This window comes from Gasterosteus aculeatus, chromosome 12, assembly GCF_964276395.1.
Source record: "Gasterosteus aculeatus chromosome 12, fGasAcu3.hap1.1, whole genome shotgun sequence".
Lineage (NCBI taxonomy): Eukaryota > Metazoa > Chordata > Actinopteri > Perciformes > Gasterosteidae > Gasterosteus > Gasterosteus aculeatus.
Genome location: NC_135700.1, coordinates 9,474,499 through 9,501,793, shown reverse-complemented (window position 1 = coordinate 9,501,793; position 27,295 = coordinate 9,474,499). Strand labels below are relative to the sequence as shown.

The 27,295-nt window shown below is 38.9% G+C and overlaps 1 protein-coding gene across 3 annotated transcripts in view; it reads left to right on the top strand.

Annotated features, from left to right (window-relative positions):
* gpc6a (glypican 6a) overlaps positions 1–27,295 on the top strand; it is a 100,676-nt gene that overhangs the window by 21,721 nt on the left and 51,660 nt on the right. For all 3 annotated transcript variants that reach the window (XM_040164557.2, XM_040164547.2, XM_040164564.2), the window contains exon 2: positions 5,891–6,049. In XM_040164557.2, the coding sequence (XP_040020491.2) occupies positions 5,891–6,049 (159 nt within the window). The remainder of the gene's footprint in view (positions 1–5,890; positions 6,050–27,295) is intronic.

Genomic DNA, 27,295 nt, shown 5'->3' with positions numbered 1-27,295 from the left:
TGTGTTGTTTAACATCTAAGTGGGAGCAGGCTTTTGCCGCTGTATGTGAGCAACCTGACGTGACGCTTGTATCCTCTTTAATAGATTAACACTTCTGCGAGCCCTGTCACCGCAGGCCTACGTTCAATATGTAATTCTCTGCTGCTCACTCAGTTAAAACAAACCGTACACTCTGCCTTCCATCCACGCACGCTCCTCGAAATGTTGACAGACACGAGTGTTACAAAATGAGTAGAACTCAAAAGTGTTTTTAAAGCAAATGTGCAAAAGTTTCAGCAGCAGTAAGATGCTTGTTTACAGTTTTGATCTGGCAAGTGATTTTAACAGATGCTATGGATATGTTCTGGGACCGTTCCCAACTTCCTACTTGCTCCTCTTCACTTGCGTCTTTGATAATGTTAGCGACAAAAACAGTGTTCTGGGTTTTGGTTGTTGTTGTTTTGTGTCTTGTTGTTGCACTGGCTAATAGAGCTCTGATTTTTCCAGAATCCACCGCTACGGCTATTTTCTCTACAAGCGTATGGTAACATTAAGGCTTCATTAATTAACTGAGCCAAGTTCAAATGGATTGTTCAGAATTGACTGATTGGGCATTTTGTTATTATCGTACGTACTTGTACGTAATGCAATGTAGGTCATTTTTGTGCAAGTCTATCACATGTCTATTTCCTTTAATCGTTTTACAGCTGTATATACTGTAAAATTGCATTGTACTGCACCACTTTGATGAAGGTGGGAATTTAGTGTTGGTGGTTGTTAAGTGGGTTCATTCGTTCCTTCTCATAACATGTTTAATTTAAACCAATTTATTGTAAAAACGACCCTGATTTATTTTCACCCGTCATGAAGGGACACACAATTGATTTGTTTAATTTGCCTTTGGAAATGTATTTTTTATGGCAACGTCACTACCTTGCTTCCTACCCAAACAGATGTCACTGGGTTTCTATCGCTACACCTTCCGTCTTCATTTCTGTTGACACTATTTGTATTGAGTCACACAGGTTTAACTCAGCACGACCGAGTCTGAGCACATCTGTGATCTCGCAAGCGTGCAGTGTATCGGCAGCTTGGTTTCAAATTCCATCTTGGGTGCGAACAACCCACTGGAGCGGGACAGATATGGTGCAGTGAGCCAGAATCCCATCTAGATTTGGGGATGATTATTCACCTAGGTAAGCCTTTATGTTTGTATTGTTCTTTTTAAATGGAGCTCAACATGTAAAAAGACACTGGGAAAACATGCAGAACCCCCCCCCTAAAAGTTAACATCAGTAAACATGTAGAATACTTTTGGACTATTATTTTGGCATTACCACTAGCTAGTGTAAACGCAGCTGTTTCATTTATTATCGGTATTATCGGCCAAAGAAGTACTCGTGAGAAAAGGAATAACATGTGAAAAGTCACACGATTATAAACATGCAGCTCACTCTCCTACCTGCTGTTGACAAAGTCATTTTCATGTTGGCTGATGTAACAGCAGCATCACCGTCAGCAGGATATGTCAAAGTATGTGTTTGTACCAAAAACAGGCCGAGAGAGGAACGGAGGGGTCTACCTTTGAAAAACGAGGGCAGCGAGGGTTTGTTTTTAAGCTGTCATTTGCACTTACGGAATTTCTCTTGATTTTTTTTTTGCCAACTTTTAGTTGACAACAGTGGCGTTCTACTTACTTTGACAAGTTACGTCAGTTTGTTGCTTTGACGGAATCTTCACACTAAAATGGACGTAATTCAGAGTTGCAGAGCTTCCTAACGCAGCGAGCGAACGTCCCCTGAAGTTATCCATCATCATGACAACGAAACGTACTCTTGTGCCAGGGTCCACACAGCTGACCAGAGGCCCTTTCTTTGACATTTGCCAACTGGCAAATCCATGCCAGTTGAAACTGACTCCAAGTCAGCCTTAAAAAACAGACCTAACCCACTCCAAAGAAATGTGGTGAACCATGTTGCACTACACTTTTAATAATGTAGTGAATGAAAACTTAAACGGAAGCACCAACTGTGATGAAGAAATACCTGAGAAGACAGAGATTTGATAATAGTGCTGTGTCACGGTTACCACGAGCTCCCTGGACAGCACATCATTGTTTCCTCTGCTGACATTTGTTGAACTGATTGGCGCTCGGAATAACGATTAGCACGGGATTGCATCTCCACGGATGCATGACAGCTGAGCAATGCTGTTGCGTTGCTGTTCCATTGCTAAAAGGTTACAACCTGTCATCTACCAAAGGAACGAACAAGTCTTGAAGAATCACCAAATGGAAATCGACTTTTCAAAACTCCATTCCAGCATATTTATTTTGTTTTTATGGAGTTTGGTCTCAGTGGCCAGGAGGCTTCTTTGTTCCTCTAGAGACAATAAGCTGGTGTTGAACTGTTGATGGTGTACCTCATTACTGCAGCTTGGTGCCTCTCTGTGGACTGATTAAGGATTAAGCACATTTGAGAGTACCAGCACGTACATGCTGCGTCCTTCTTGTTTCATTATCCATGCAGAGCTCCTTCATCTATAGCTTACTGTATATGCATGCAGAACACCAGTGGGACTGTCAACACTTGCTTTGTGTAGTAGAATCCAGCAAAAAAAATGTATTCTGCACCAGTCCACCACAAGTGCAGCTGCAGACTTTTTCTCATCCTTCTCCTTAAAAGTTAATAGGTAGAACTTGTTAAAAATAGAAAACAAACCAAAATCTTTCATCGGGCTGCTGGCCAGACTTATTTCTTTAGCTAAACTCTGAGATAATGATGTCTGAAGCTCTGAGTAGTGGAGCAGCAGAGAGAAGATTATACAGCAAGTATGCACAAAATGTAACACCTCGAAAATGTATATATTCTACTGTCAGTAACGAGTCGAAGATAGGATGATTATTTTCCAAATAAATTGCCCAAATACCCACATATGTTACTGCCGAAGAACATTTTTGATAAAATATGGTACTTATAATGGTCATTGCACTTTCATATGTCCTGTTCTGACTAACGAGTTCATGAAGAAGCCCTCAAATCCACCGTGTAAGCTCCTGTTGATCAGCTGCCCACATTAAAAACGTTCCCGTAAACTGTGTTTTTGGACAGAAATGACCAAAAACAAAACCCTGTTGTGTACATATTTTTGAACAAACCTATGTGATATATTTTGTAAATTCAGAGTACATGTTTGTCTTCTTGTGATTCGTTTGGAAGGTCGCTCAGTTTCAGTTTCTCATTACTGGCAGTTTATGATGGTCAATTTGTGGTACAATTTATTTGTTTATTTCAGTGGTATTGAAGAGGTACATCAGCTTAAAATAAAAACTCTTTTGAGGCAGTATTTAAAGCACCTTTGGGAGAGATTTGAGTATTTCAGTACATATTGTATAGACTTGGTACCTCATGATTTAACGTATCATTCTGCAGATGTAGTCACGGTTGGTATTGGCTGTGATGTTGCTCAGCTGTTATCAGTGATTCCGTCTGTAAATTTAGATACAAGTTGTGGAGTCACTCTTATCCTAAACCCATCCTGTTGTTTGGAGTAGTAGTTTACTTAACGTAAGGGCCTCCTCATATCGAATGTCTCACTTCTCCCCTTGACACAAAAAAACGCAGCCGCCCAGTGATGCTGCCATGCTGTGGGATGGATATGTTATATGTTATATGCATGATAGGATTCTGGCTCCTGTTTGATAATGATATGCATTATGTCTGTAGAGTACAATTTGGGGGTTTTCATCAGACTTCCAAATGTGTTTTCCCCCCTGCATTCTTTTATGTAACTCGGGCCCTATTACAGACCTTTAGACACAGAGAATGTGAGAGTGACCCTTCTTTTTAATGACGGATGATGACATTTTTCAGATGTGTGATGTTATTTACTGATTTAATGGGGTTGTAAACATTTTGGTTATTTAATACCTCCCTCAAATTCTACTTGTGTTTTTTAATGATATAGACATTTCTTTGGTCAAGTTTACACACTTTTTTGGGACTTTTAATTGTCCTTATGTGTAGCCACTCAACTTGAGTCTTTTCAAGGATATCAAAGGTATTTTGACACAGTTGTGTGTCGTGTTAAAGGCTGTGTAAGAATTTTTATATCTTAAAGCTGAATAAAATAAACACTCACTCACAGTACTCCCAGTGCAGATAATATTGGGTATGATATGGGGACGTTCTGCGTCTCTTGATGCAAAGAAAAAATAATAAAAATAGCAGATAACAAAAAAGGTTGAAATTGGCACTTTTCACTAGAAACTTATTTTCCAAGTAAATGATGTGAGATCTGTTCTGAGTAACTGGGAAACTCGTCCAAAAAGATGACTTTCATTGGTGTTGGGGCTGCAGTATCAGTGGTGGAGATCACACAAACGCAGCAAATAATTAGGGCTGTCAGTAGATTAGAACAGAGGTCTTCAACAGGGGTCCGCGGAGGTACTGCAGGGGGTCACAAAATTTTGGGTTGATGAGACAATTTTTTATTTTTAATTAAAAAAAAAAATTTCAACCAATTATTTTTTTTTGTCTTCAGAATCAGAATTGTATTTATTGTCTTTAAATACACATTAACATGAATCCAACATATTGTAGCGAACGCATAAATTGATTGAAGTCTTATCTTTCAGTCCGCAGCGCACACATTCAGCTACACACAGCAGCTCTCTCAAGCTGCACACCAGTTCACTCACAGCACCTTGCATGCAAACACGACATCATAGGCACCAGCCAATCAGATTGCGTTAGCGCAAAGCTCAAAAATAAAAGATGGCGAAACCAAACTCCGTAGAATGAGGGGTCCCTGCTCCATCTCGCCATCATGAAAAACGTTGAAGACCCCTAGATTAGAAGGTTAGTGTGCACCCCTGTGTCTGTACGTGCAAACTCCACAATACTGTTGGTTTCCAGCGGTGGCTGAATGCTCAAGGACCTGTAATGTTGGGGATGACTCACACCTTTTACTACTTGTTTCACGCGGCCATTGGCTCCTCAGTCTCTACGAGCCCCTCAGCCGGTGGGGGGCCGTTTCAGTTAACGCCGCTGAGTGCGTCAATGGCACCCTGCAGCCACTCTGTCGCCAGAAACCCACCGGGTGAAAACAGTTGCCTTTTGTACATTATGTTTGATTAGCTGCTAACAGCTAACAACACATACACGCACGTCCTTTTTTTGCACAATTGTGTGATGTGTTTTTTACGACAACTTCTGCTTATGAGTTAAGTGCGTTTCGCGATGCCCTACAGCCCACTGCTGTCTGGAAGGGTCAGAGTCAGCCGAGTGACTTGTGTTCATTCAGCAGAGGTTGTTGCAGATTCACCTTTGAGGATCTGCACTCAACGGAGTTCCTTATTTTGATCTTACACAAGCGAGCACTGAAGCACACTCTCACTTATTTGAAAAAGTGTCTAAAATAGGTCCTATGATTATACTTGGAAATTGGTCAACATAGTTTTTTACTTTTTGTTGTAATTGCTCCAAATGACCCCCGACAAATCCTTCAATGCAGTTGTCAAGATGTTTTTGGCTGCTGTTATAGTCTTCACAATCTCTAGAAGCAGGAATATATTTTATGAATGCACCACCATTCATTTGATGTTTGTCACACTGATGTACATGAGCTCAGTTGCCATCACTACAGTACTTTGAACTGATATGTACTGAAAATCCTCCATTAGTGGTATGCAGCGCTACATCAACGTTCCTCTCTGTTTCACACGAAAGCAGGTTGCCGACAAATATTATCCATCCCAACTTGTTACGATCTGTCCCTCTTTGATAGTTTTGTTGATTAGAGTCCCCAAATCACAGGAGAGTCATATCAAAGGCTTCAAAAGTCTTTTGAAAAACCAAAACCTAACGGCAGTTATGAGTGTAAAAAAAAAAAACTTCTCTGTCTCCCTCAGGTGAGCACCTGCGTGTCTGTCCACAGGGACACACCTGCTGCACATCCGAGATGGAGGACAAACTCAACCAGGAGAGCAAAGTGGAGTTTGAGAACTTGGTCGAGGAAAGCAGCCGCAATATGAGGACAACATTTTTTTCAAGACATAAGAAGTTTGACGGTAAGATACATATATTCTTTCTTTTGCCTCATATCACCATCTATCTCATGAAAGGTATCACAAGTCCAGGTATCCCTTCTGTTTTTTAACACAGACTGCTTTTTCTGAATGACTGATGGAGCGTTGCACAATGTGATGCTGCTTTGTGTGACTTCTCCCAAAGGGGACAACAGGACAGCACTAATGTGGCTCTGTGGTGCAATACATGTTATAGCCATTATGTGTGCTTGGAAGCAAAGTTGTCTGTGTAAGTAAAGCCACGATGCACAGTGCTATTCCCAAAATGAACAAGTTCTCACAGGAAACACTAACTAATGCGATGTTTGCATGTTACACATTCTTAATATAAAGGTGACAAAATTGGATCTTGTAGAATTCAGTCTTTGGTGAGAAACTTGAAAAGAGGTGTTTTTACAGCAGTAACAGTAGGCGAACAGTAGCAGCCAACAATAAATAATACAAACTAATTAACTTCATGAAAATTAGGTTTTTTGGGGCGGTGATGAAAAATATATATTTGCATACCAGCTGCTGCAAAGAAATAGCAAAGCACAGTGAACACCAAATTTGTCTTATATGCTGTTTAAAGAAGATCAGTGAATTGCAGCCATGACTCCATGTAGCAGAAAAATCAATGAGCCTTTTTTGTATCTCAGACATCTGTAATGTGAGGTAATATCTATGTGCAGATGGTAGACGATTATGCAGGGCTTCAATATGAAAAACGGACACTAATAAATGTAGAATTGGGAAAATGTCTTTGTCCTTGGCAAACTGCATGTCAAAAATCCACTCCCTTTTCTCTCTTTGTGTGATATCAAACTGAGAAATGACTATCCACCAGAAAGAATACAGCTGGAATAAGAGATATGAGCGGTTCGCCTGGCCAGAAACACTCAAGAATAGTTACTTCCAAGTATTTCATTTCTCACTGTTGAAATATCCATCTGTCAGGTTGGCAATCAACTGAGGAAAACACCTGCATGTCCCTGCTAGAGCCGAACTCAATTGCTTTTGTTTTAAATTAGAATATCAGTTGTACATTTATATATAATATAAGAGAGGGTTTTCATTGCTTCAGTGAGCAATCAAAATAATATAATATACCTTACTCCAGAGTATATGACAAAAGCTGCATTTGAATCACAAACAGCACAGTTATTTCCATTCATTTTCGTGGTGAATGTAATGCATGAATTTACACATAAAATTCAGAATGAGGTATGTCAGAAGCATTGATTTGGAAAGTTATTTAAAGTAAGTTCTATTAAAAAAAGAGAGATGTTGAAGGTGGGCATCACTGGTCTCACTCCTATGCATGCAATGTTGCTAGAGATGCCCCGAGCCAACGCCAAGGCTCATCCGATACCTGCTGGAGTAAAGCCAATCAAATTCTGATCCTTCCTCGAACCTTTTCCACATCCGCTCACTGGTGTAGTAACACTGCTCTCCATTACTGTATTTCATCCAACTGTAAAATCATTTACTGCATATGCAAGGGGAAAAGGAGAGCCTGTGAATGTTAAATATTAGAGATGCTGAGCAAAATGCTAACCAATTTTCTCTTTAGGAAGGAGCAGTATACAGGCTGCACTATATATATATATATATATATATATATATATATATATATATATATATATATATATATATTACACAGTATACATTATATGTGTGTATACAGTGCAGCCTGTTACTTTCACAGTTGTTATGTTGTTGGGTTGCAACAGTTGTCTTCACCGGACACATGATGGTTTGTTTGGAAAGAAGCTCCACTCCGTAACGGCACCCTGAGTGTTTCTGTAGTTCACACAACTCCAACAAACTGATGCGTCTTCTCTCTAGCTGATTGTGCCACAACAATTTTATTCACATTGGACAATAAAACTTTCATTCACATGGTATTATTAATTTAAGGTTCAAAGATTAATATTTTAGAAGCAGGCTCTTCAGCATTTGGATAGAGAAGCAGAGCAGAGCAGAACTCCTGCAGAAGAGGCAGAAGTTCAAGCCCACCATCTTTTACATTTCTGAAAGATTGTGTTGGAGTTTCGTGGTCATTCCAACCCATATGTTTCAGTTTCTAAAGTCATATTTCTGTATGTGCTCTGTCTCTCACTTGAACTAAGTTGGAATGAATTCAGAAACAATTGTAGCGCGCTGCCCATCAGACACATGGGATAAGTGGCAACAAAATATAAATATACAGAATATAATCACAGTTTATACAAACACATGAAACATATTTCATGCCATACACAGAATTAGGAAGATGGTTCTGCTCCTCTTTGAAACTTGAAACCTTGAAAGTTGCCTCAAGAATAATGTCCATACATCTGAGCTGTTGTGTGACACGGGTGACACAAATCACTTGTGCAATTTCCTCTTTTGTCACATGTCCATATCGCCGGGCCACTCAACGTCGCATTCCTTCTCCTTGTGTTAAGCTGCCTCCACCTCGTGGGGTTTGAATCATCCCTCATCAATTTTACATGCCCTCATTTCTGTCCCCAGTTATTTATAGGGCCCTATTATGAAAACTGTAACTTACTTTTTGATTACTGACTGCTTCCCCTGGAGGCTTGTGGACTTTAATGCATTATTGAGCAATCCTGAAGCCATAAACGACTGTTGCACACTGGAATTAAGGTTTGGGTTTTCTGAATGTCCAATCATTTGGGAAAGAAATCCCCCCCACCCCCCTTATCTCCCAGTGCCTTATATTCTCATATAGAGACATGGCGGGCGGACATATTACAGCCCAACTGACGGACAGTATGGGGAAAGAAACTCACAATCCAACGCAGCAGTGAATTAAGGAGAACCAAAAAATATAAATATTTACAATATTTATGTGTGTGAGATAGAAAGTAGTAGTAGTGTAGAAAGCAGTGTTAAGTAACATGACGCCGCGGTTGTCTCTCTCTCTCTCTCTCTCTCTCTCTCTCTCTCTTGTGCTGCTTGTTGTGGAACTGTTAAATGTTAACTTCAATTATTCATTTTTGAGTGGTGGGATTGATATCTAACAGCATTACTTAGTTGTAATGTATATATGTCATGTATATTACAACTTCATTCAAAATGGCTCCAATTCCATTAAATCGGATTAATCAAATCTCAACGTAGTTCCCCTCCCAAATAGATTGTGTGAATGTTTTCAAATACTAATGTCCTCTCAAATAATGAGGAATAAGGGAACTAAAGTTATCCCCCTCACAACAGATCCATACATATTTTATTGTGTTCCTTTTCTTAGCTAGAAGCCACAATATTCTGACTTACATAAGGGGATTATTTAAATATATTTTGTTTTATAGTTGGGCTTTACATATATTTAAATTTCTTGTTCAGCATTTCATACATCTCTGCAATTTAGTATATTTAAAGTCTTTGACCACCAGCTTTAGGTGGGTGTAAATTTCAGAGGTTAATAGACTGAGTTGTAGAGGAGTCTGACTCAATTATTTCTCCCAAGAATTAGGCTTTCTGTTTGTTCTTTTTGTACGGTAGATGCTCATTAGGTTCAGTTTGGTTGATGCTTTTCTATGGAGACCCAGCAGAGATTAGTGTGTGTGGTTGGTTGACTAAAGTCTGGGTTGAGCAGCAGCCTTGGATGACTGAGCTCTTTGATCCTGCCCCAGTAGAGCTTCTCCACTCAACGTGGAGAGCCGCAGCGCCCCTCTCTCACTTCACCGATCCCCATTAACACCGGACTGAACCTCAGACATAAACACCCCACGCTCTCTAAGCTGCAGCTCCCAGTGGACTGTGTAGGGCGACAGATAATGCCAAAAACTCAACCCCAGTTATTGCATTTCACAGAATTATTCTATATCTGTAACATTTTAAATTATTTGTTATTTGGAAATGTCAGTTAACCCTGTAAAGCCCGACACATCCAATTATATTTAGAAATAAATAATAAATCACGCGCAACCTAGCATTTAAAAATCAATCCAATTAACCTCATTAACACCACCGGGGGAAACGTTACCTAACCCTAACCCTATACCCACATTAACAATTTGCTGTGGGTGGTGAGTGATGAAATACTTTTTATTTTGCATATCTTTGTAACGTACCAAACCTTGGAGCTTCAGCTTTGTGGAGGCTTCTGGTTGGTGCAGAGGGCAAGCCAATATAACCATATTTACTTTATTACAAGAGCCCTTCAAATAAAGATTAATTAAGCACTATAATTCAACTACAGACCTTCTGTTACATGTAATTTAGTCTGCATTACAGTCAAATAATGGAGTAAGTCTTATTTTGGATGGAGTAAGTATAATTTTAAGGCTTGGAAAAACCTTAAATTGGGTTAGGGTAGGAGATAAATACACATTATTTATTGAATAAAATCATTGTATTATAAATGCTTCCGATCTAAATGTCCAGTAGGTGAAGCAGACTTTTTTTTAGACGAAAATATTGACTGAAACCAAGACACCTAAAACCAGTTCTGCTCCTACATACAGTAGCTCTCTCAATTAGACCTCTGGTAATCTACTAACGTCCGCGGACATCACAAACTCTTGTATGTATTATTAATGTTCAACATTCATTGAAGTACTTAACAAGTTAAATTTGGAAAATTCCCACACTTCATTGATGACATCAAGCAGTTACATCAAAACAGGACCTCAAAGCTTCTCATTATTCTGTACTTGCCCCGGTACAGCTCTGAAGTTATAGACTACTGTAGAATTATAATTACAAATTTTGTCATAACAAGCATTATAATACTCAAAAGAAAATTAATCATTTTCCTTTTCTCAAAATATTGATAAATCATTCTTAATATACTCAGTGTCACAATTTAAATCTGTTTAGCGTCTGCAAACTTGAATGATAACATTAGCACATTTAATTACGCCGTGCAGAAACTCCTCTTCTACAGACTGAGTTTGTGGACTGATTTGTAATTCCCATTATCCTTTGTGCATATTATAATAGGCAACATTATTAATTTATAGTATGAATAAATTGAATAAAGAGGTTACACTTGCTACCCAGTGCAAGATTCTGATGAGATTTGGCCCCATTTAGACATTTCTCTCTAGTTTGAAAGTTTGGCTTCTATGAACCGCTCCACACTGATTTGGCAGAGGTAAACTTTCTAAATATATTATGTGCTGTTTGGGCCTCAGCACCTATTAGCCAACAAGATTAGAGTATTTTAGCATGTAACAATACTCAACTGTATTCATAAGACAAACGAGCCGGTAGTCATCGTGGTTGTCCTATTTGTTGATAAAGATGCGGATCCAAGAAATGTTAAGTTTGTTCTGAGGATTTCACTGCCAAAGGCTTATCAAATCCAAAGTCCTCTCAGGAACATTGGTACACAATCATGACAATCTGCATATTACATCAAAAAAAATATCTATTTGCAAAGTTAACATCGTGGTGGGAGAATGATCCCAGGGGGAAGCTAATGGAGTGTCCACAATTGAAAATGTTTGTCCTCTGGCTGTGTTAAGAAAATGTCATGGAATGCTGCCCATAACATTTTTTGTGGACAATTTGCAGTGTTTGTCTTTGATGAAATATTAAGGCATCACCAAATAAATGAGTAATGTCCCTTTTGCACAAGCCCACCCAGGTCAAATTAGTTTTACTCAAGTTGGCAAAAAGCGCCTAACAATCAGTATAGAATGGAACATCCTCCATCCTTACACCCTCACTTCTGATATGGAAAAAAAAGAACGTTTTAGATGAGCAATAGTGAAAGATTTTCAATGGACGGACAGAACTGTAATCGATGGACAGAATTAACTGTAGTGAAATTGTCCTATAGACATAAATATTCTTAAAAAACTCAGTTACAGAAAAAAAATCAGTATGTCAATGCTTTAAATAAATGAGGGCATACTGAGAGGGTTTTATTGTGATATTCTTACTCTGGGAAAGTTATCGTGTTGCTTTTATTGCGCGAGTTACTCTGTGATCCGCTTCCCAAGGTGATCCATGTGCATCGTCGCTTGAAAGTAATTATTTCTCTCACAAACCTTGACTTTGAAGGTGCCTTATGTTGTTCCGTCCAAAAAACAAAAAAAAAGGATTCATATGAAGTGTTACTCACTTAAACATGCGTGCATCCTTGAGGTCCTACAAATGATATTCCTTATAAAACATTTACAGAGGCAACTTCAAAACTTCTTTTTGGTTTACATCGACGTTTCTAAGCTTCTATGTTGCCGCATTGCTGCACATATTTGCACATTCCCTTTAGTTGAAAAGGAAATAAACCGTGACTTTGACCATATGACATTGAGCCACACACCTCCGAGTACACGACACATTACACAGGATGAAGCTAATGTTCTGAGGGCACAACAGGACCCGGTGACCATCTGATGCTACAGGACCCTCATTACACAGGAGATGAAACTAAATTACACACAGGGCAGCACACTGGTGACGGCTGGGCACACATTGACTCAACCCCTACGCTCAAGCGAGGAACCTGAAAGCTTTGTGACAGTCGCACGTTTCTAATGAAATCTGAAAACCATGTGGACTTGCATTTCCTGCAAGTGTTCATAAATAAATGACCTCTGTTTTGATGTCGCCGTGTTATCCTAAGTGAATGTCAGTAAGACTGTAATTCTCTGAGGACCGAGGGAATGGGGTCCCGTCCAGCCGCGCTCCAGCTGCGAGTTGGTGGCGGCCTCCATCATCTGGCACCGGCTGCCGCCCGGTGTCACTTCTGTGCTTCAGGATGGATGGCTGTGTTTGGCCCGGAGACGGTTAACTGTCCCAATGGTGAGCTTCAAGGAGAGGCTATAACAGGCATACATTTCCACAAGCCTTTGTAGGAGGAATGAGCAAGAACTCCACGGACCGGGGCGCAATCTGATTCTCCTTTCCAATATATTTCGTTAAATTTAAACTTTGTGCCGGGTAATGAAACATATACACTGTGAAAACTCACTTAGAAAAAAAATCCCGTCCTCTGGATATTGAGTTTCCGCGGGCGACAGCTGCGATCATGCCATCTATTGAGAAGGATGAAAAATGTTTCCCTCCTCTTGCAAAGGTGATGATTTACTTCCCTCATAGATCCCCACTGTTCTGTCTCCTTTTGATCTCCATGAATCATTTACAAATTATGGGAATGTGGTGACCGCGACTTTGGCATAATTTTTAGTTTAGCACTTCACCCTTGATGAATATGTGAATTTTCAAAAACAGAGTGAGATCCGGCAGAGTAGCTCCCTTGCTATGTACTGTATATATATATATATATATATATATATATATATATATATATATATATATACATTATTTATACAGTAATATAATCTTTACATCAAATGGAAACAAAGGGATAGTGTGAGATTATTGCAGTGTCTATTACCATTTAGGTTATGGTTAAAATTTCAAATTTAGAATGAAGGGACAAATGTTTTTTCATGCATTATGAAGATATATTTATTGATGACATCATGTAAATTACATCTCGATATTAGAGGTAGGTACAATGTGCTGTGGATATTTAGGACATGGCTCTTTTCCAGAAAAAGTGGTTGAGAAATGAAGGAAACAACAAATCTCTGTCGGTACAAACATATTTTTTTCATCAAAAGAATAATTTAGAATGAGGAGCCTTAAATGAATGCATGCCCTTTAGCGTTGTTTGAGAATACAAATTTAGAGACAGGTAACCTGGTCCTTTGACAGTTGACATTGCCGTCAACATTCAGGCGCGATAACCAGCCGGGGTGGAAGGTCTCATCTTGAAACACAGAGCCCCTCTCGTCACTAACACTTTGTGTCTGACACTTTTCAGTCCATACAAACAATGTAATTGAACAAACTTTTTACTAGAACACAGAATTATTTTGAACGCCTCTTGGTTCTACTCTCAAAGTGCATTAGAACGATAAGTTAGCCTGCAGAAGTGAATATTAATTTTCCTGAATTTTTCCGACGCCCAGAACACAGCTAAGCTTTCTTTGATGAAACAACACAATAACAAGGACGCAAACCAACAGCACGCAGAGTGTTTGTTCTCCTGAGGACCCCGTAGCCCTCAGACACTCGGCTGGATGGATTAGTCTCACAGCTCCGCATGGAAGCTTTCATGGGAAGAGGCACTCCAACAGCCAGGTTGAGACAAAGCTGCTTATCCACGGGGTCACAGTCATGAAATGGTGTGTGCAGCCAATTTGCTCCTTGCTATTCACCGGCTGTGAATATCATCCATGGGAGGAAATAGCTTTGATTTTCTGAGCCTTGCTAATTGACTTCTCCTGTGCCTCTTAACACTGAATTCATATCTTGAAAGACGAGATGCCCTCAGCAAGGTTTTGTCAATATAATTACCTGAGCAGTGAAGAGCTTTGCCCCCGAGTTTTGGTTTAGAGCCATGTCTGTAAAGGGCTAAGCTGTTAACTACTCTATATTTTACTACTCAGGATCCATTATATCAATACTGAAATAATGGTTCCTGTTTCACCATTAGATTGCAAGGCCATGGCACCAGTGCTGGTGAGATTTCACAATATGATGGATAATTATTAAATTATTAAAAGTTTATTGTTGTATTCATCCTTAAAAAAAACGGCTGTGTGTTATGAAAGCATTGTGTAAGAATTAGGTGAGAGAGGAAACTGAGAGGAAAGTGTTGCATTTGTGGAAAAACATTGTTGCAATCATATAACATTGTAAAATAGTTGAAGAAAAAAATTCTCAATCCATTTAGCACAACTAAATATAGTTTTTTTGTTTTGACACATACATATTCCTTCTCAAAACAGGCTGCCTACATTACCCACAATTCCCCATGGCCACCAATAGTTTAGTCAGAGATTTGGAGGCGGGATGCTGGTAGCGGAGAATGTAGCCGTGAGCTGTAGCGCTCTGACTTTCTGACTCCACAACGCTTGATTTTCACACGTTAAGTTTTACAATCAAGTAACATCACTTGAGGTAATTCATCAAATGTTGCGCTCCCTCAGGGGTCACCACTTTTTTTCACATAGGCAGTATACCTGTAAACGGGGTTTGATGGCTAAAGTTGCTGCAGTTCCTCTTTCAGGGAAAACGAGGCCACGCATTGAATGAGTCGATCATTACTGATATATATATATATATATATATATATATATATATATATATATATATATATATATATATATATACAATATACTTATAGGCCGTTATGCTTAAACTCAATGTCAACATCCAAAATATAAAATATTGAACATGCAATATATCATCTTCATCTATCATGAGAAGTAATCCATCACTCTTCATCATCATTACAGCATTCCAATTTTTGAGTTATTGCCGGTAATTGTGACACATCAGTACACTCCGTATGATTTCCCATAATTTAGGCCATCAAGAGCATCTAACGCAGCATTGAAGTGAGCCATTAGAAATGACTCATCCATGAAAAGAAAACTGTAGATTAAGCTTTGTGAATGCAAACGTTCATCACCAATCAGTGCCTCCACAGAGCAATAACTACAATTTATTTTGGTCATTCCAAGCTCTTACACACACTTTTGGTCAATGTCAAACATACAGTATGTGACATTTGCCCTTCAATTATTCATGCAGCTATTTACATTCATGAAGCCAATGGGTAACCAACTTATAGTAATTATGCAATAATGTAATTCTAAGACATAAACTGCTGAATGGGAAGACACCGGTACAGCTGTCATAATATATCATCAAACAAACCTCAAAAAATGTTCCTGGTTTTATAAGGAACTACTCTGATACTTCGCAAGCCCTGCATGTTATCCAGAGTTGCAGCACAACTAATTAGCTCATTTAAACAAGTTGCATCTGCTGATGTGTTGGCACTGTATGTGTGCAATTATTTATGAAGTAATATAATTGGTTTCCGGTTCCATTGTTGTAAATCAACAACTAGTATTCTGTTCGCTCTTGAAGCACAACAGCTTGTTATTGGCTCTGGGATGTCATTCGGTGTACAGATCCAGCCGCGTATTCTGCAGAGAAACAAAGTAAGATCATGAACCCATTACACTGCAGGTGTGTCAACCAGTCAACCTCAGAACATTTATCTTGTCTGGGATTCCAGAAACACACAATGATTCACAGACACACACACACACACACACACACAGTTATTTGGACTGTGCTGTTATTGGTCTTAACAAACCCACTCCCTATTTGGTCTTTTGCACCTCACAGCATTTGGGACTTTTCATACAGGTAGCCACTTTTATTTTTTGTTCCATGTTTAATATAAAATAAGACAACATAATAATGAACAAGGAATAATGAAATTAGACTAGCAAGCCTGGTGATGATGCTGTCGTGTGAAGGACTGCAGGTCACAGAGATCTTGAATTTCTCTTGACATTCTGTTTATTTTAATGCCCAAGTAAGCGCATGGTGTGTCATTAAACCCACAGTAAAGTGCAACCTTGTGCTGAAGAGAACAGTGTACATTTCTTACTGAAAAGTGAAGCATGAGAACGTGCTCTACTTTTATCATTCCTAAAACTTCAAGCCTCATTAACCACAAAAACAAGCCAACTAGCTCTGCTAGGAATGTTTTGTAGCATTAGCTCCAGCCAAGAAAATGTTCTGTACCTCGCTGAGGGAGACTGAGTCCCCCCCAGAGCAGGAAGACCCTGAGGCAGACCGTAATGTGAAGAGATCCATGTGGAGGTTGTGTCTTATGATGTGATGAAAGGTAACGGTTATAGTTTGATATATATATATATATATATATATATGTCCCAATGGTCATATATATTATATATTACATATGTAATATATATATTACAGTGTGGGCAGTAAAATTACATATGACAGCTGTTAATCTGAGCCAAACAAGTTCACCAGTACGAAATCAATGTACTTTGGTGTTTGCCCATATGTTGTGTATTGGTATAGTGTTTTAGTGTGCGCACTGAGATTTATTAATGTAGGTTAAGAGGTGTTGCAGCAGAGATGCTGTCGGCGTGGATACCACGTTCCTACGAGTTCAGTTCAGCGGCTGGAGCCTCTAGTCTGTAACATGGTGCCAAAATAAAAAAAAACAAGGAAGGGGCTTCTGCAAAGACAAAAACTAATTTCAATCTAGCACACATGTGTGTGAATGTTAGATTAACATTTGCGCTCTAGACCAAAAACTGTGTTTTCATGGTAACAGCTCTATTGCTAAATCCATATCGTGTGGAATACTTGAACAAGGGTTCATTTAACTCACTGTTTGGATTGGACTACCCGAACAGATCATTACAGGAGGAAGCAAATATACATTTTAGAGATCCATTATCCTCATCCATAATGGAAGATACAGATCTCTTTGTTGTGTGATTATAGCAGCTAAAAGATTGTATAAGCCTCTATACAATTTTCCTAAAAACAATAACTCATACTTAAATGTCTGAAACAATCAGTGTCAGAGATAGACCTTATAGAGCCAAACCAACAATACTCTTCTTCAGGATGCGTGTTCTTCTGTTCCTCTAGGCTTGCATCATGTTTGCAGCCTTGTATAAGCAGCACAATTAAGATCTACTACTTAATTTAAATACAGTATGTGTTGTGCTAGGATGCATACAAATGAAAAACTGTCAATTTCTACATTACTTTAAGCAACAGATCAGGTGAAATAACATTCCAGTTTTCAAGATTGCAACTCAGATGCCTTTGTGATTCCAGCCGGCTCTGTTGAGGGAACAGAGAGAAGTCGTAAGGAATATATTGTTTGGTAGGGAATGAGAAATGGGTCTGCATGCATAAGATGTAATGCACGAGAAAACTGAAACCCACCAAAGGTTAAACAGGCCAAAGAAATGTCATCAAAATGCCACTTAAACAGGATTTGGCCTTTTGGATTCTTTCATCGCATCAAACTTGTGCCAGCTGCGTGATTTCAGTATGAGTGAAAATGCAGCACGGCCCTCTGAAAAGGTCGATCAAGATCTGTTTTGAAATAAAACCTGGCCTTCAAGATAAACAACATCTGAATTCTGTGTATCAGAGAGCATGTTAATTTGACCGGTATTGCACATTTGAAGATCTAATTAGTCACAGCAGTAGATGACCAAATTACAATTTGATGGTGGAAGAGAAAGTGGAGAAACCAAATATAAATATCCCATCGCTCATATTTTCCTGAATTATAGTATGTACAACAGAAGTTAAAATGCAAATTACTAGATTGCCCAGTAGGTCATGTGATGGCTCATATTATCAACCTACTAAATAAGGGGAAATACACAACATAAAGGTGTGACTAATGGAGGCTGGCCTTGGCAGCTAGGCAAATGACTGAGGGGCACCTTTATGACTGCCTAAGTAAATTTGTAAATTGGATTATACTGCCTACTCGCACTTAACTGCACTCCTACTACATCCTCCTCACCTAATTCCATGACCTTCTCAGAGCAATGACGTTCTAAACCACAGAATGCTAGTAAATACAAAGATGTATTGATATTTATAGCAATATAGAAAATTACATATTATGATGAAATTGGTTATTTTGCTTTCACTATTTTGCATGAGGGTCGTATAACAAGAAAAGTGGAAAGTTGGAAAAGTTTTATGTAAATTATATACAGTATGGATTCCCTACCTCTGATTAAAACCCATCTAGTTTTCTTTGCTGCATGTAACACTGCCTTAAAATATCTAAAAAATATAGAAATTGGGTTTCTGTGCATTTTAAGGTCAAAGAGTTTTTCTTAATGACTATATGAAGTAGAAATGTTTTATGGGATCATACTATATACCAAGATGACTGACATTTATTTGAATGACATTTGCTGGCCCTGGTCATAAGCCCCCCCCCCCCAAAAAAAAACAACTGCGCCTTGTTTTTTCCCTGTTATTTTATATTGTCCAGCTCACTGCACAGGCGTATCAGCGCAGGACTGAATCATTCTAAAAATAGTAATTATATACCCTTTTCTGCAGTTCTAGAAATCCCTTCAGCAGTTTTACAGAAACACTGTCTCTAAAGGAGCGAATAACTTTCATGGTTAAATATCCCTCAAAACCCACAACGGACACTAAACTGAATGTGGTGATCATTGTATATAAACAGTTGCCACACTTTATGCCAAACAAAACTGGTTATAAAAGCTCCTGCCCTTCTGGCTGTTAGTAACTTGAACCTCACTAATGTTCTTCCATTCAAGACAGTCCGGGATAATTAGTTTATGCCTGGCAGTCGTCCCGAGCCTGTGGCCACCTTGGCTGCACCTCACCTTCATTTCCCCTCGGTTACTAAACACAACAGTCACTGTAAGTGGAGGACTTCAGCCCTCCGTTCTTGAGCCTGAGGCTGACGGCTCCTATTCACAACAAATAGGAGGATCAGAGTGGAATGGGTGCAGCGGGTGCAGCGCAGTCGCTCACTACATCAGGCGGGGAAATAGGCCATCGTCCAAAAGCCTCTTTTTCTTCCAAGTTGTGTAAAATATCTTGAAGCAGTCTAATTTGGTTTTGACCACTGAGAGTGATGTTAAAAAATGGCAACCTGTTCTTTTCAACTATTTTTGAATCTTCAATGACGGTTGTGTGATCATGAGAGGTGGCGTTCATTATTGTGCTAATGAGGTTGCTGCATTGAGTTAGGAACCTTCAAATAGGCCTCAATTTATAAGCTACAGTAACATGGAATCAGAGTTCAACTAACACTTTGTGATGCAATGAAGGTAGATATTTGTAACTGCTTTGACAGTTTAATTTAATAACGTCAATCATCACATCCTTCATAATCTAATGTTAATCTTTGAAGTGTAATGCAATTAACCGTCACTGATGTCCCTTCACGTAAACTCATTTTCCTGCTGATGGAAAGTGCTGCTTGCTGTTTGCAGGTAAAACGAGCTGATTCCACACTCCAATTTGCACATTGCTTAAAGCAAAAATATCTTGAGGCGTTTCTTTGTTGTTGTTTTTTGTTTGGTCGATAAAGAAAGAAAATAAATTATTTATTAAACATGGCGTGCTCAGGGCAACTTCAAGCGACCGACTAATTTCCACTGACTTTATTAGTCTGAAAAATGAGGGACGGTGGAAGAAATGACAGCGCTTCAGCTTTCATTAACTCTAAATCACTTTCCACCAGGAGTGCAACAGTGCACAAAGGTAATTAATTTCCTCAAGGACAATTATTTTAGTGCTTTGAGATAATGACAACTCCTCAAAGTTCAATCTCTGTATACTGTAGGTGGTTTTGAAGGAAAATGATCCCCAAAGGCCCCATTTAGAGTGAGTATTACACCATTTCGGTGTTAAAGTTAATTCCCTGTGCAGCCAGGATTTATTTTAGAGAATTTACAATAACAGATTGGATACATTAACACACTTGTAAAGGTTAGCGTTAGTTCATGGGGACAGTAGCTGTACCTTTCGGACAATACTATTTCCATACATTGCTTTTGTTGAAATTCATGTTTTATTAGTATTAGCACTAGTATGTCCCACTGTGAGACACTCAAATTAATTTTCTGTTGTACTGTACAGTACATAAGTGATTAAACATTTAGAGCATGTTTAAAAGTTATAAATGTGTTTCTTTTTTATTACATTATCCTTTTTACCAAAGCCTCTAGGGAGTGGATAAGTGAAATACTCATTTTTTGTATCTTCAAAATATTTAGTTAAAATTCAAACCCACCACGGATAGGAGCATTAACAGTAATGCCATGTACAATGAGCCAGACTTTTAATTTCAACAAATTTCATGTGTGTGTGTGTGCTATTAAAAGTATCCATTACTTGAAAAAGTTCAAGGTATTATTCTATGTAGATAAAATGTAAATATCCTATCGTCAGTCGTTTATGTTTTACATAAAATGTCTCGTCTTAGACATAACAAAATAATAATAAATGAGCTGCACATAATGGGAAGCACCGTGAATGGCACACAGGCAGACAAGCAGAGATGATTATGGATGTTATTTTGGAGGACAGAGGCTTATATCTCACTTGGGAGTGGGTTTGGATCAGAAGGAATACATTATCCTTGTTTTTTGTTAAGGTCTGCCATCAATTGTGGTCTCTGAGATAAGTCCCTCTCTTTCCCTAAAAAAGCAGAGCTCTTCCCTACATGGTGTGTCGCAAGTTGTGCAATGGAGAGTACAGTTACGACTGGCTTCCCCCAAGAGAAAACAGATGTCCTTGTTGCAAAGTTGCAATGCGCAAATAATATTGCACCTCAAGGGCCAAGGGCAGACTGTGTCCCAGTTTGAAGTTTACCAATTCACTGAGTCTTTTCAAATCCCCGTCACCATGTTTTTCCATGTGCAAAGTTGGCCACCAACATGCTTAGGTTCAAGTATATTGGATCACCTACTAAGAAGAATGTTTCCTCCAAGAAGTATAACAGCTTTGGACTGTTTTCAAATTCTTGAAATGACGCTTTTCCCGACAAGGAGTGAGGACGTCAGGGCGGAATGGTTGCTCGAACGGTCTTTTGCCATTACTCTCATCTTCACCCAGTGGTTTTCTGCCCACACCTTATGGCTTTTTACGTCATTTTGGAAAGCATCGATTGAGACCTTTTGACAATTATTGAATGAACACTTAAATGGCGTCACTACCCAGGCTTCCTAATCGCATTCCGTCAAAAGGTAACATCATTTTAGTTCAACAATGTCATGAAACGTATGAGTAAGCCATTTAATTAGAAGCCTCAATCAATCCGATTCAATAACGCTTGTATTATTGGTGCTAAATGTACGAGAACATAGAAACCGAAGACATTACCAGCTGACCATCGTACATCATGTGTCCTATGACTGCACATCTCCTGTGGTTCACAATGAGAGGCTCATTTAGCAAGTGCTCTTCTGCTTCCATCCTGTCACAGGCGGCTGATGGTTGGCAGCAGTGATGTATCTCTCGCGCTCTCTCGCTCTCTCTCGCTCTCTCTCGCTCTAAAGATTGTGTTTGCTGGTCGGCACAATTTGGGAAAAATTCAAACCAGCCAGGTCACAGTCTTCCCAACCACTCACACTGATAGCACTGTGTGGGCTCTTTGCTTCGCCAGCTCCTTAATAATATCCCATTCATAGTTAATCATATTTTTGGCTTTCTTGCTTCCTCTTTTTGATGAAGCTGTCCGAAAATGTTGATATTTTTGCACTTGGATTGGATCAGACGATTTGTTAGAAGCACTTCAGTCATGCTGCTTTCACATATAAGCTTTAAAAATATATGCAAAGTAACTCACATGGATAAGACTATTGTTTTATCATATTTGGTAGATCTGGAGAACTGTTGTAATGAGAAAGAGGTGTTATGTAGCAATGAAAGATCGGTCACAAATGCACTTCTTTCTTCCTCCTCTTTTTGTTTCATTACTATGCCAATGGCGTGCCTTTTGGCTCCATATCATTTACTACCCTCCTTCAGTTAAAAGGCAGCTCCCTTCTGTTTCACGCCATCATTCTGCAAGTCTTAAACCATCATAGCCCTGTCTTATCCACGCCGGGGGCCATCGCAAATCATTGCTCCCTTTAAATGATTTAGATCTTCTTTTATTGTGTCGCCTGCTGCTTCTCATGCTGGCACCAACATCAGACCGTGAGCCCAGGAACAGAGGAACTGGCTCACAATTGGAACTAGTTCAAACATATAATACGTATTAGTGTAAGAGATAAATCTAGCCGATAGATTTTTTTAAAGGGAATAACTAGACCTTTACTGTCAAACTGTAACTTCTCTGCATCTCTAGCAACAACAAAAAGACGACATCAAGCAAAAAGGCTTTTACTAATTATCTTTAGGGATTTCTCCTTTCATTGACACGCGCAGTATTTCTTCCTCTGCCCTGGCGCTCTGAGGGTCGCTCTGCGGAATATAAATTCAGGTTAGACGGTATCGGGCTTTAATGACAGCCGTTATTCATATGAGAAGTGACAACATGGGCCTGGCTCTGCAATGATTACTGTATACCAGGGTGAGGATCTTCATGGACACTTGTCTTATGATTTATTGATTTTATGTTTAAAGTGCCTTTTTAAGAAAGAATAATTAATCGTTATCCCTGATCGCTGTGCTATATTAGTTACTTCATGTAACTCAGGCCTTGACATTAAGCTTTTTCAACTACTTGTCCTTGGGCAAGTAGCTGAGATGTTTGAGGATTAGATAAATCAATTTAACAAAGATCTGGACATCTGGGGAAAGAGAGACCAACAATTCTAAATGGTATATTTTCTATTTGTTCATGTCATACTGTAACTATATATAGATATCTATATATAGATACATATATGATGGTGGCGCTGGATGAGACATCAAAGAAATCGGCATTTAATATAAATATTTTCTCCAATACTTTGGGGTGAATTAGTAGTTTTAATTAGGTTATCAAAATAAATAATTGGATTTATTACAAGAATACATTTGCACATTTTGTGATAAGATTGTTCTATACCAATCACTGTGCTATGGCAGAAGAGTCGGTCACAGCTATTACTCTGAGCATTAGGATGAGAATTAATTACAATATAATATGTTGATCTGTCTGATTGAGTATGTTGTGGCAGTGCGGCCAATTGGTTGCCGACAACTAATGTCAAGTAGCATTATTCAATGATTCATAGGGAAATGTTGTGCAACATGTAGCATAATCAAGGATCAAGGATGACAAAGCAATAAGCCTGACTTTTTTATGATTCAGATTCAGGAATCTTTATTAGGGGAATAAAGATTACATTTACATCAGATTGGACAACATTCCACTTGCCCGAACAGAATTGACTTGCTTCGGGAAAGCGTTAAGCGTTGTAACCTACTTCATTCTGCTTTGAATGAACCCTTTAGAACCCCAGACTGACTAATCAAAGCCCAGCATTGGTAAATACATTACATGGAATCTCCAAACCATGGGGTAGTGCCTTTGTTTACTAGTAGTACTATATATATTTTTTCTTTTTTAAGTGTACTGTAGTGTTTAACCTTCCTTCATTACCCCGTTATTAGATAGAAATTATCTTTGAGTTCATTCACAAATCTGCAGAGAAAAACTCAGTATTTCAGAAATCAGTATTTACTCATCCTTCATTTGCTGAGCCAGATGGTACGTTTGGACACCATCAAGCATCTCCTAATTCAACAGACGCTGAATTGAGAACTTTCTCGCTGTTTTGGCTACCTGGCTGTCTGCCAATGTGTCTAAAAGCCCATTATCCAAGGCAAATATGTGGACCCCCCCCCCCTTATCGCCTGCTATCACAGAGTACAAGCACAGGCACAGTCGTTTCTTTGAGGAAAGAGAATGGCCACGTCTCTGCATAAACGTCTTCTCCGCTCAACCTTTCTCCCGGAGATTTCAGCAGAGATTCTCTTAGCTGTCAGAAAACAATTGCTCTCTGTGAAAGGCAGGAGCTGGTGCAACTTTAAATTTAAAGATGTTTTAAATGAGCTGCCATTGTGTGATTGATGGACTGTGTGGAACTTCAGCCTCCCGTTCTTCCACATCCTGCAACAGAGGGCTTTAATTACGAGCCCTTTGTATTGATGCTGTCAGCTTCAGTGTGATATGCATCATGTATGGGGTGAGAATGGATGTTACCACCTGGTTGCTCCATACAGTATCATTGCACACAATGTCAACGCTTGGAATTGCATTGTCATCAAAGTGGAGTGATATTGCCTGGGGATCAAGGCCTTTGGTATTCATATATTCACTCCTCTGCCTTCCCCCTGAGTTTTAAGTGAATTTGATTTTGATTGATGAACAAACATGTGTGAACTGAACTACCATTAAATCAGTATCTATTTTATATATATGAATTTTTAATGTAAACAGTTAATGTGATACTCGCTTTGCATCTCAAGAAAATGTTAATAATGAATTCTGAAAGCAAATTTGGATAGCCAAGTATTTGCATCCATTCAAATGAACTGTTTTGACATCTAAATGTATGTACAAAGTGTTGAAAATCTGCTTTTTTGAGCAGTAACTCAAGCTAGCTTAGCTTTGAATCTGGTCATATAGATGTTGATAAAACAACTGTGAGTGCAACTGTGAGCGCCAGTTAAATTGCAGTTAAAAAAATACTGTAGACGACAAAGCTACATTGTTTACAGGTAATATACATACAATCTTTATGCAACAATAGCTACATACATTTTGATTTTAACATTAATGGACTATGCACAACATATGCATTGCATCATAGGTTGCTAAAAGCTCATATTTATCATTCAGTTTGGTTTCTAGTAAGGTCTAAACAGGTATCTGCCCTGGGGAGGGGTACTTTAAAATGTGCTCCTATTCCACTTGTTTTTCCTCAGCCACCTCGTTCCAACTCATTCAAATGTGTGAAGAATGTGAGTTGCCTGTCACGGACTATTGATGTAGTCAAATGCATTGTGACAGATGACTGTAATTTACACCTAACTCGGAGCGTGGGTAAAATGTGTGAAAACGGAATAGATGTTTGTAACTTAGAGATGTTATGTTCTAATTCCATCTATGCATTTTTTCTCAATTCAGTCAAGTGTTTTGAAAAGAAATGGCGGTATATCGTAAATGCCATTTCAGTCGTTATCATTCTGTAATTAAGGGCTTTTTTTGGACAAGTGGGGAGACTCTTTCAGTCAGATCTGATTCCTTCCCTTGAGTCCATCAGCTGAGGAAGAGTTTTAGTGGCGGATGTGGTGTCATGACCTAAACATGACACAAACTGGGCTCTTCTTCTGTGGCCGTTAACACTCCTCTGCATTCCTGCATTAGATTTTATTGGAAAATCAAGGTAAACTATTTTGCTTGGTTTTCTGAAAGCACATAATGTTCAGCCTCTCTAAGCTCTCCTGTCCCGCAGTTTGTATGACTCAATAGTTGGATCTTAGGCTCCTAAAGGATCAAGCTGAAGCTCTTTGTTGCTTTCAATAATGCCTCTGTGGGCCTCCTGATTTTAAATGAGGGTGTTCTCCACTGACTAATGTGATGTTTCTCATCCAGTGTCATTAGGATATGCTAATTCCTGATAATTAAGGTCCTGGTATCATGCTTTCCATTAATGAAGGATTGGGATTCATCAACATCAACCTGGATATGATTAAAAACAGATGTTTCAGAATAGTTAGTGAATCAGGCCATAGTATTTAGTCAAGACATTCTCGTGTGCAAAACACGATCAGTCATGAAAAGTGTGTCTTGACTGAGACTCCCTTGTTTATTATACAGTGTCTTACAGTTTATGTCTTAGTGCATGAAGAGGCGTGCAACTGACACGTTGAGATACAAATCAAACCAGAATGGAATGGAAACGGAAATTCTGGCATTTTTTATCATCACAGCATGCGTTTCTCTGACGAAGTGCGTAGTTGGGCTTGATATTTATGAAGTATCTATAAAAAAGCAACGACAAAGAAATATCAGATAATGTCTCCGGAGACAATACAACCATGGATATTTTTTTTTGCTGCAGAACGATGTGTGCGAAGGGGAGAGAGGAAGTCAGACAGCCAGTTAAGAAAAAGTTAGTAAAATAGAAGAAAAAAAAACCCAGTTATGTTTAGATGAAAATAATGTATTTCAAAATGATTGTCTATGGAAATCTTACATTAAGAATGTATTGGAGTACTTACTTTTTATATATTAATTGTTGAGGATTTTTATTTGAAAAGAAACCTCAGGACCAAACCCTGTGTCAGGATTGTTCTTCCACTTTTGTAGTCAGTTTACACGGAAAGAAAACAATATTTTCATAATTGGCTGAAGACAAACCCACAGACTGACATATATTGAATCTTGTGCGGGGAGTGAATACAGCAGAAAACTACATCACAACAGACACATACAATTACTACCTGGTTTGTTTTGTTTAGAGAAGCACTGGCTTTAAATTGAGAATAACAATGAAATGGAAATTACCAAGGACTGCTTTTCTATGCAGTGCCCCAGTTGCTAACATATACTGAGGCCCTCAGATGAAAGTTATAGTTATATAATAAAACATATCTGATTTGTATAAATATGTACATGGAAGACCCTATTTGGTCTAACGGTGCAATCAAAAGATTTCTTCGTATTACCCGATATCAAAATAACTGTTTGGCTGAAGTACAGTACCACAGTGGATATAGGAGTGGATGATATGTGACACCTCTGTCTTCAACCTGGACTATGGAACACTAACCTTGTCTGTTAGAGGATCTGGATTACAGCGGCTGACAAGGTCAGAGATGTGGTTCGGTGCTGGTCCTGCACATTTTACTGGTCATCCTTGCAGGTATAGCGTCAGTATCTATTGTCCTGACAATTTTGACTTA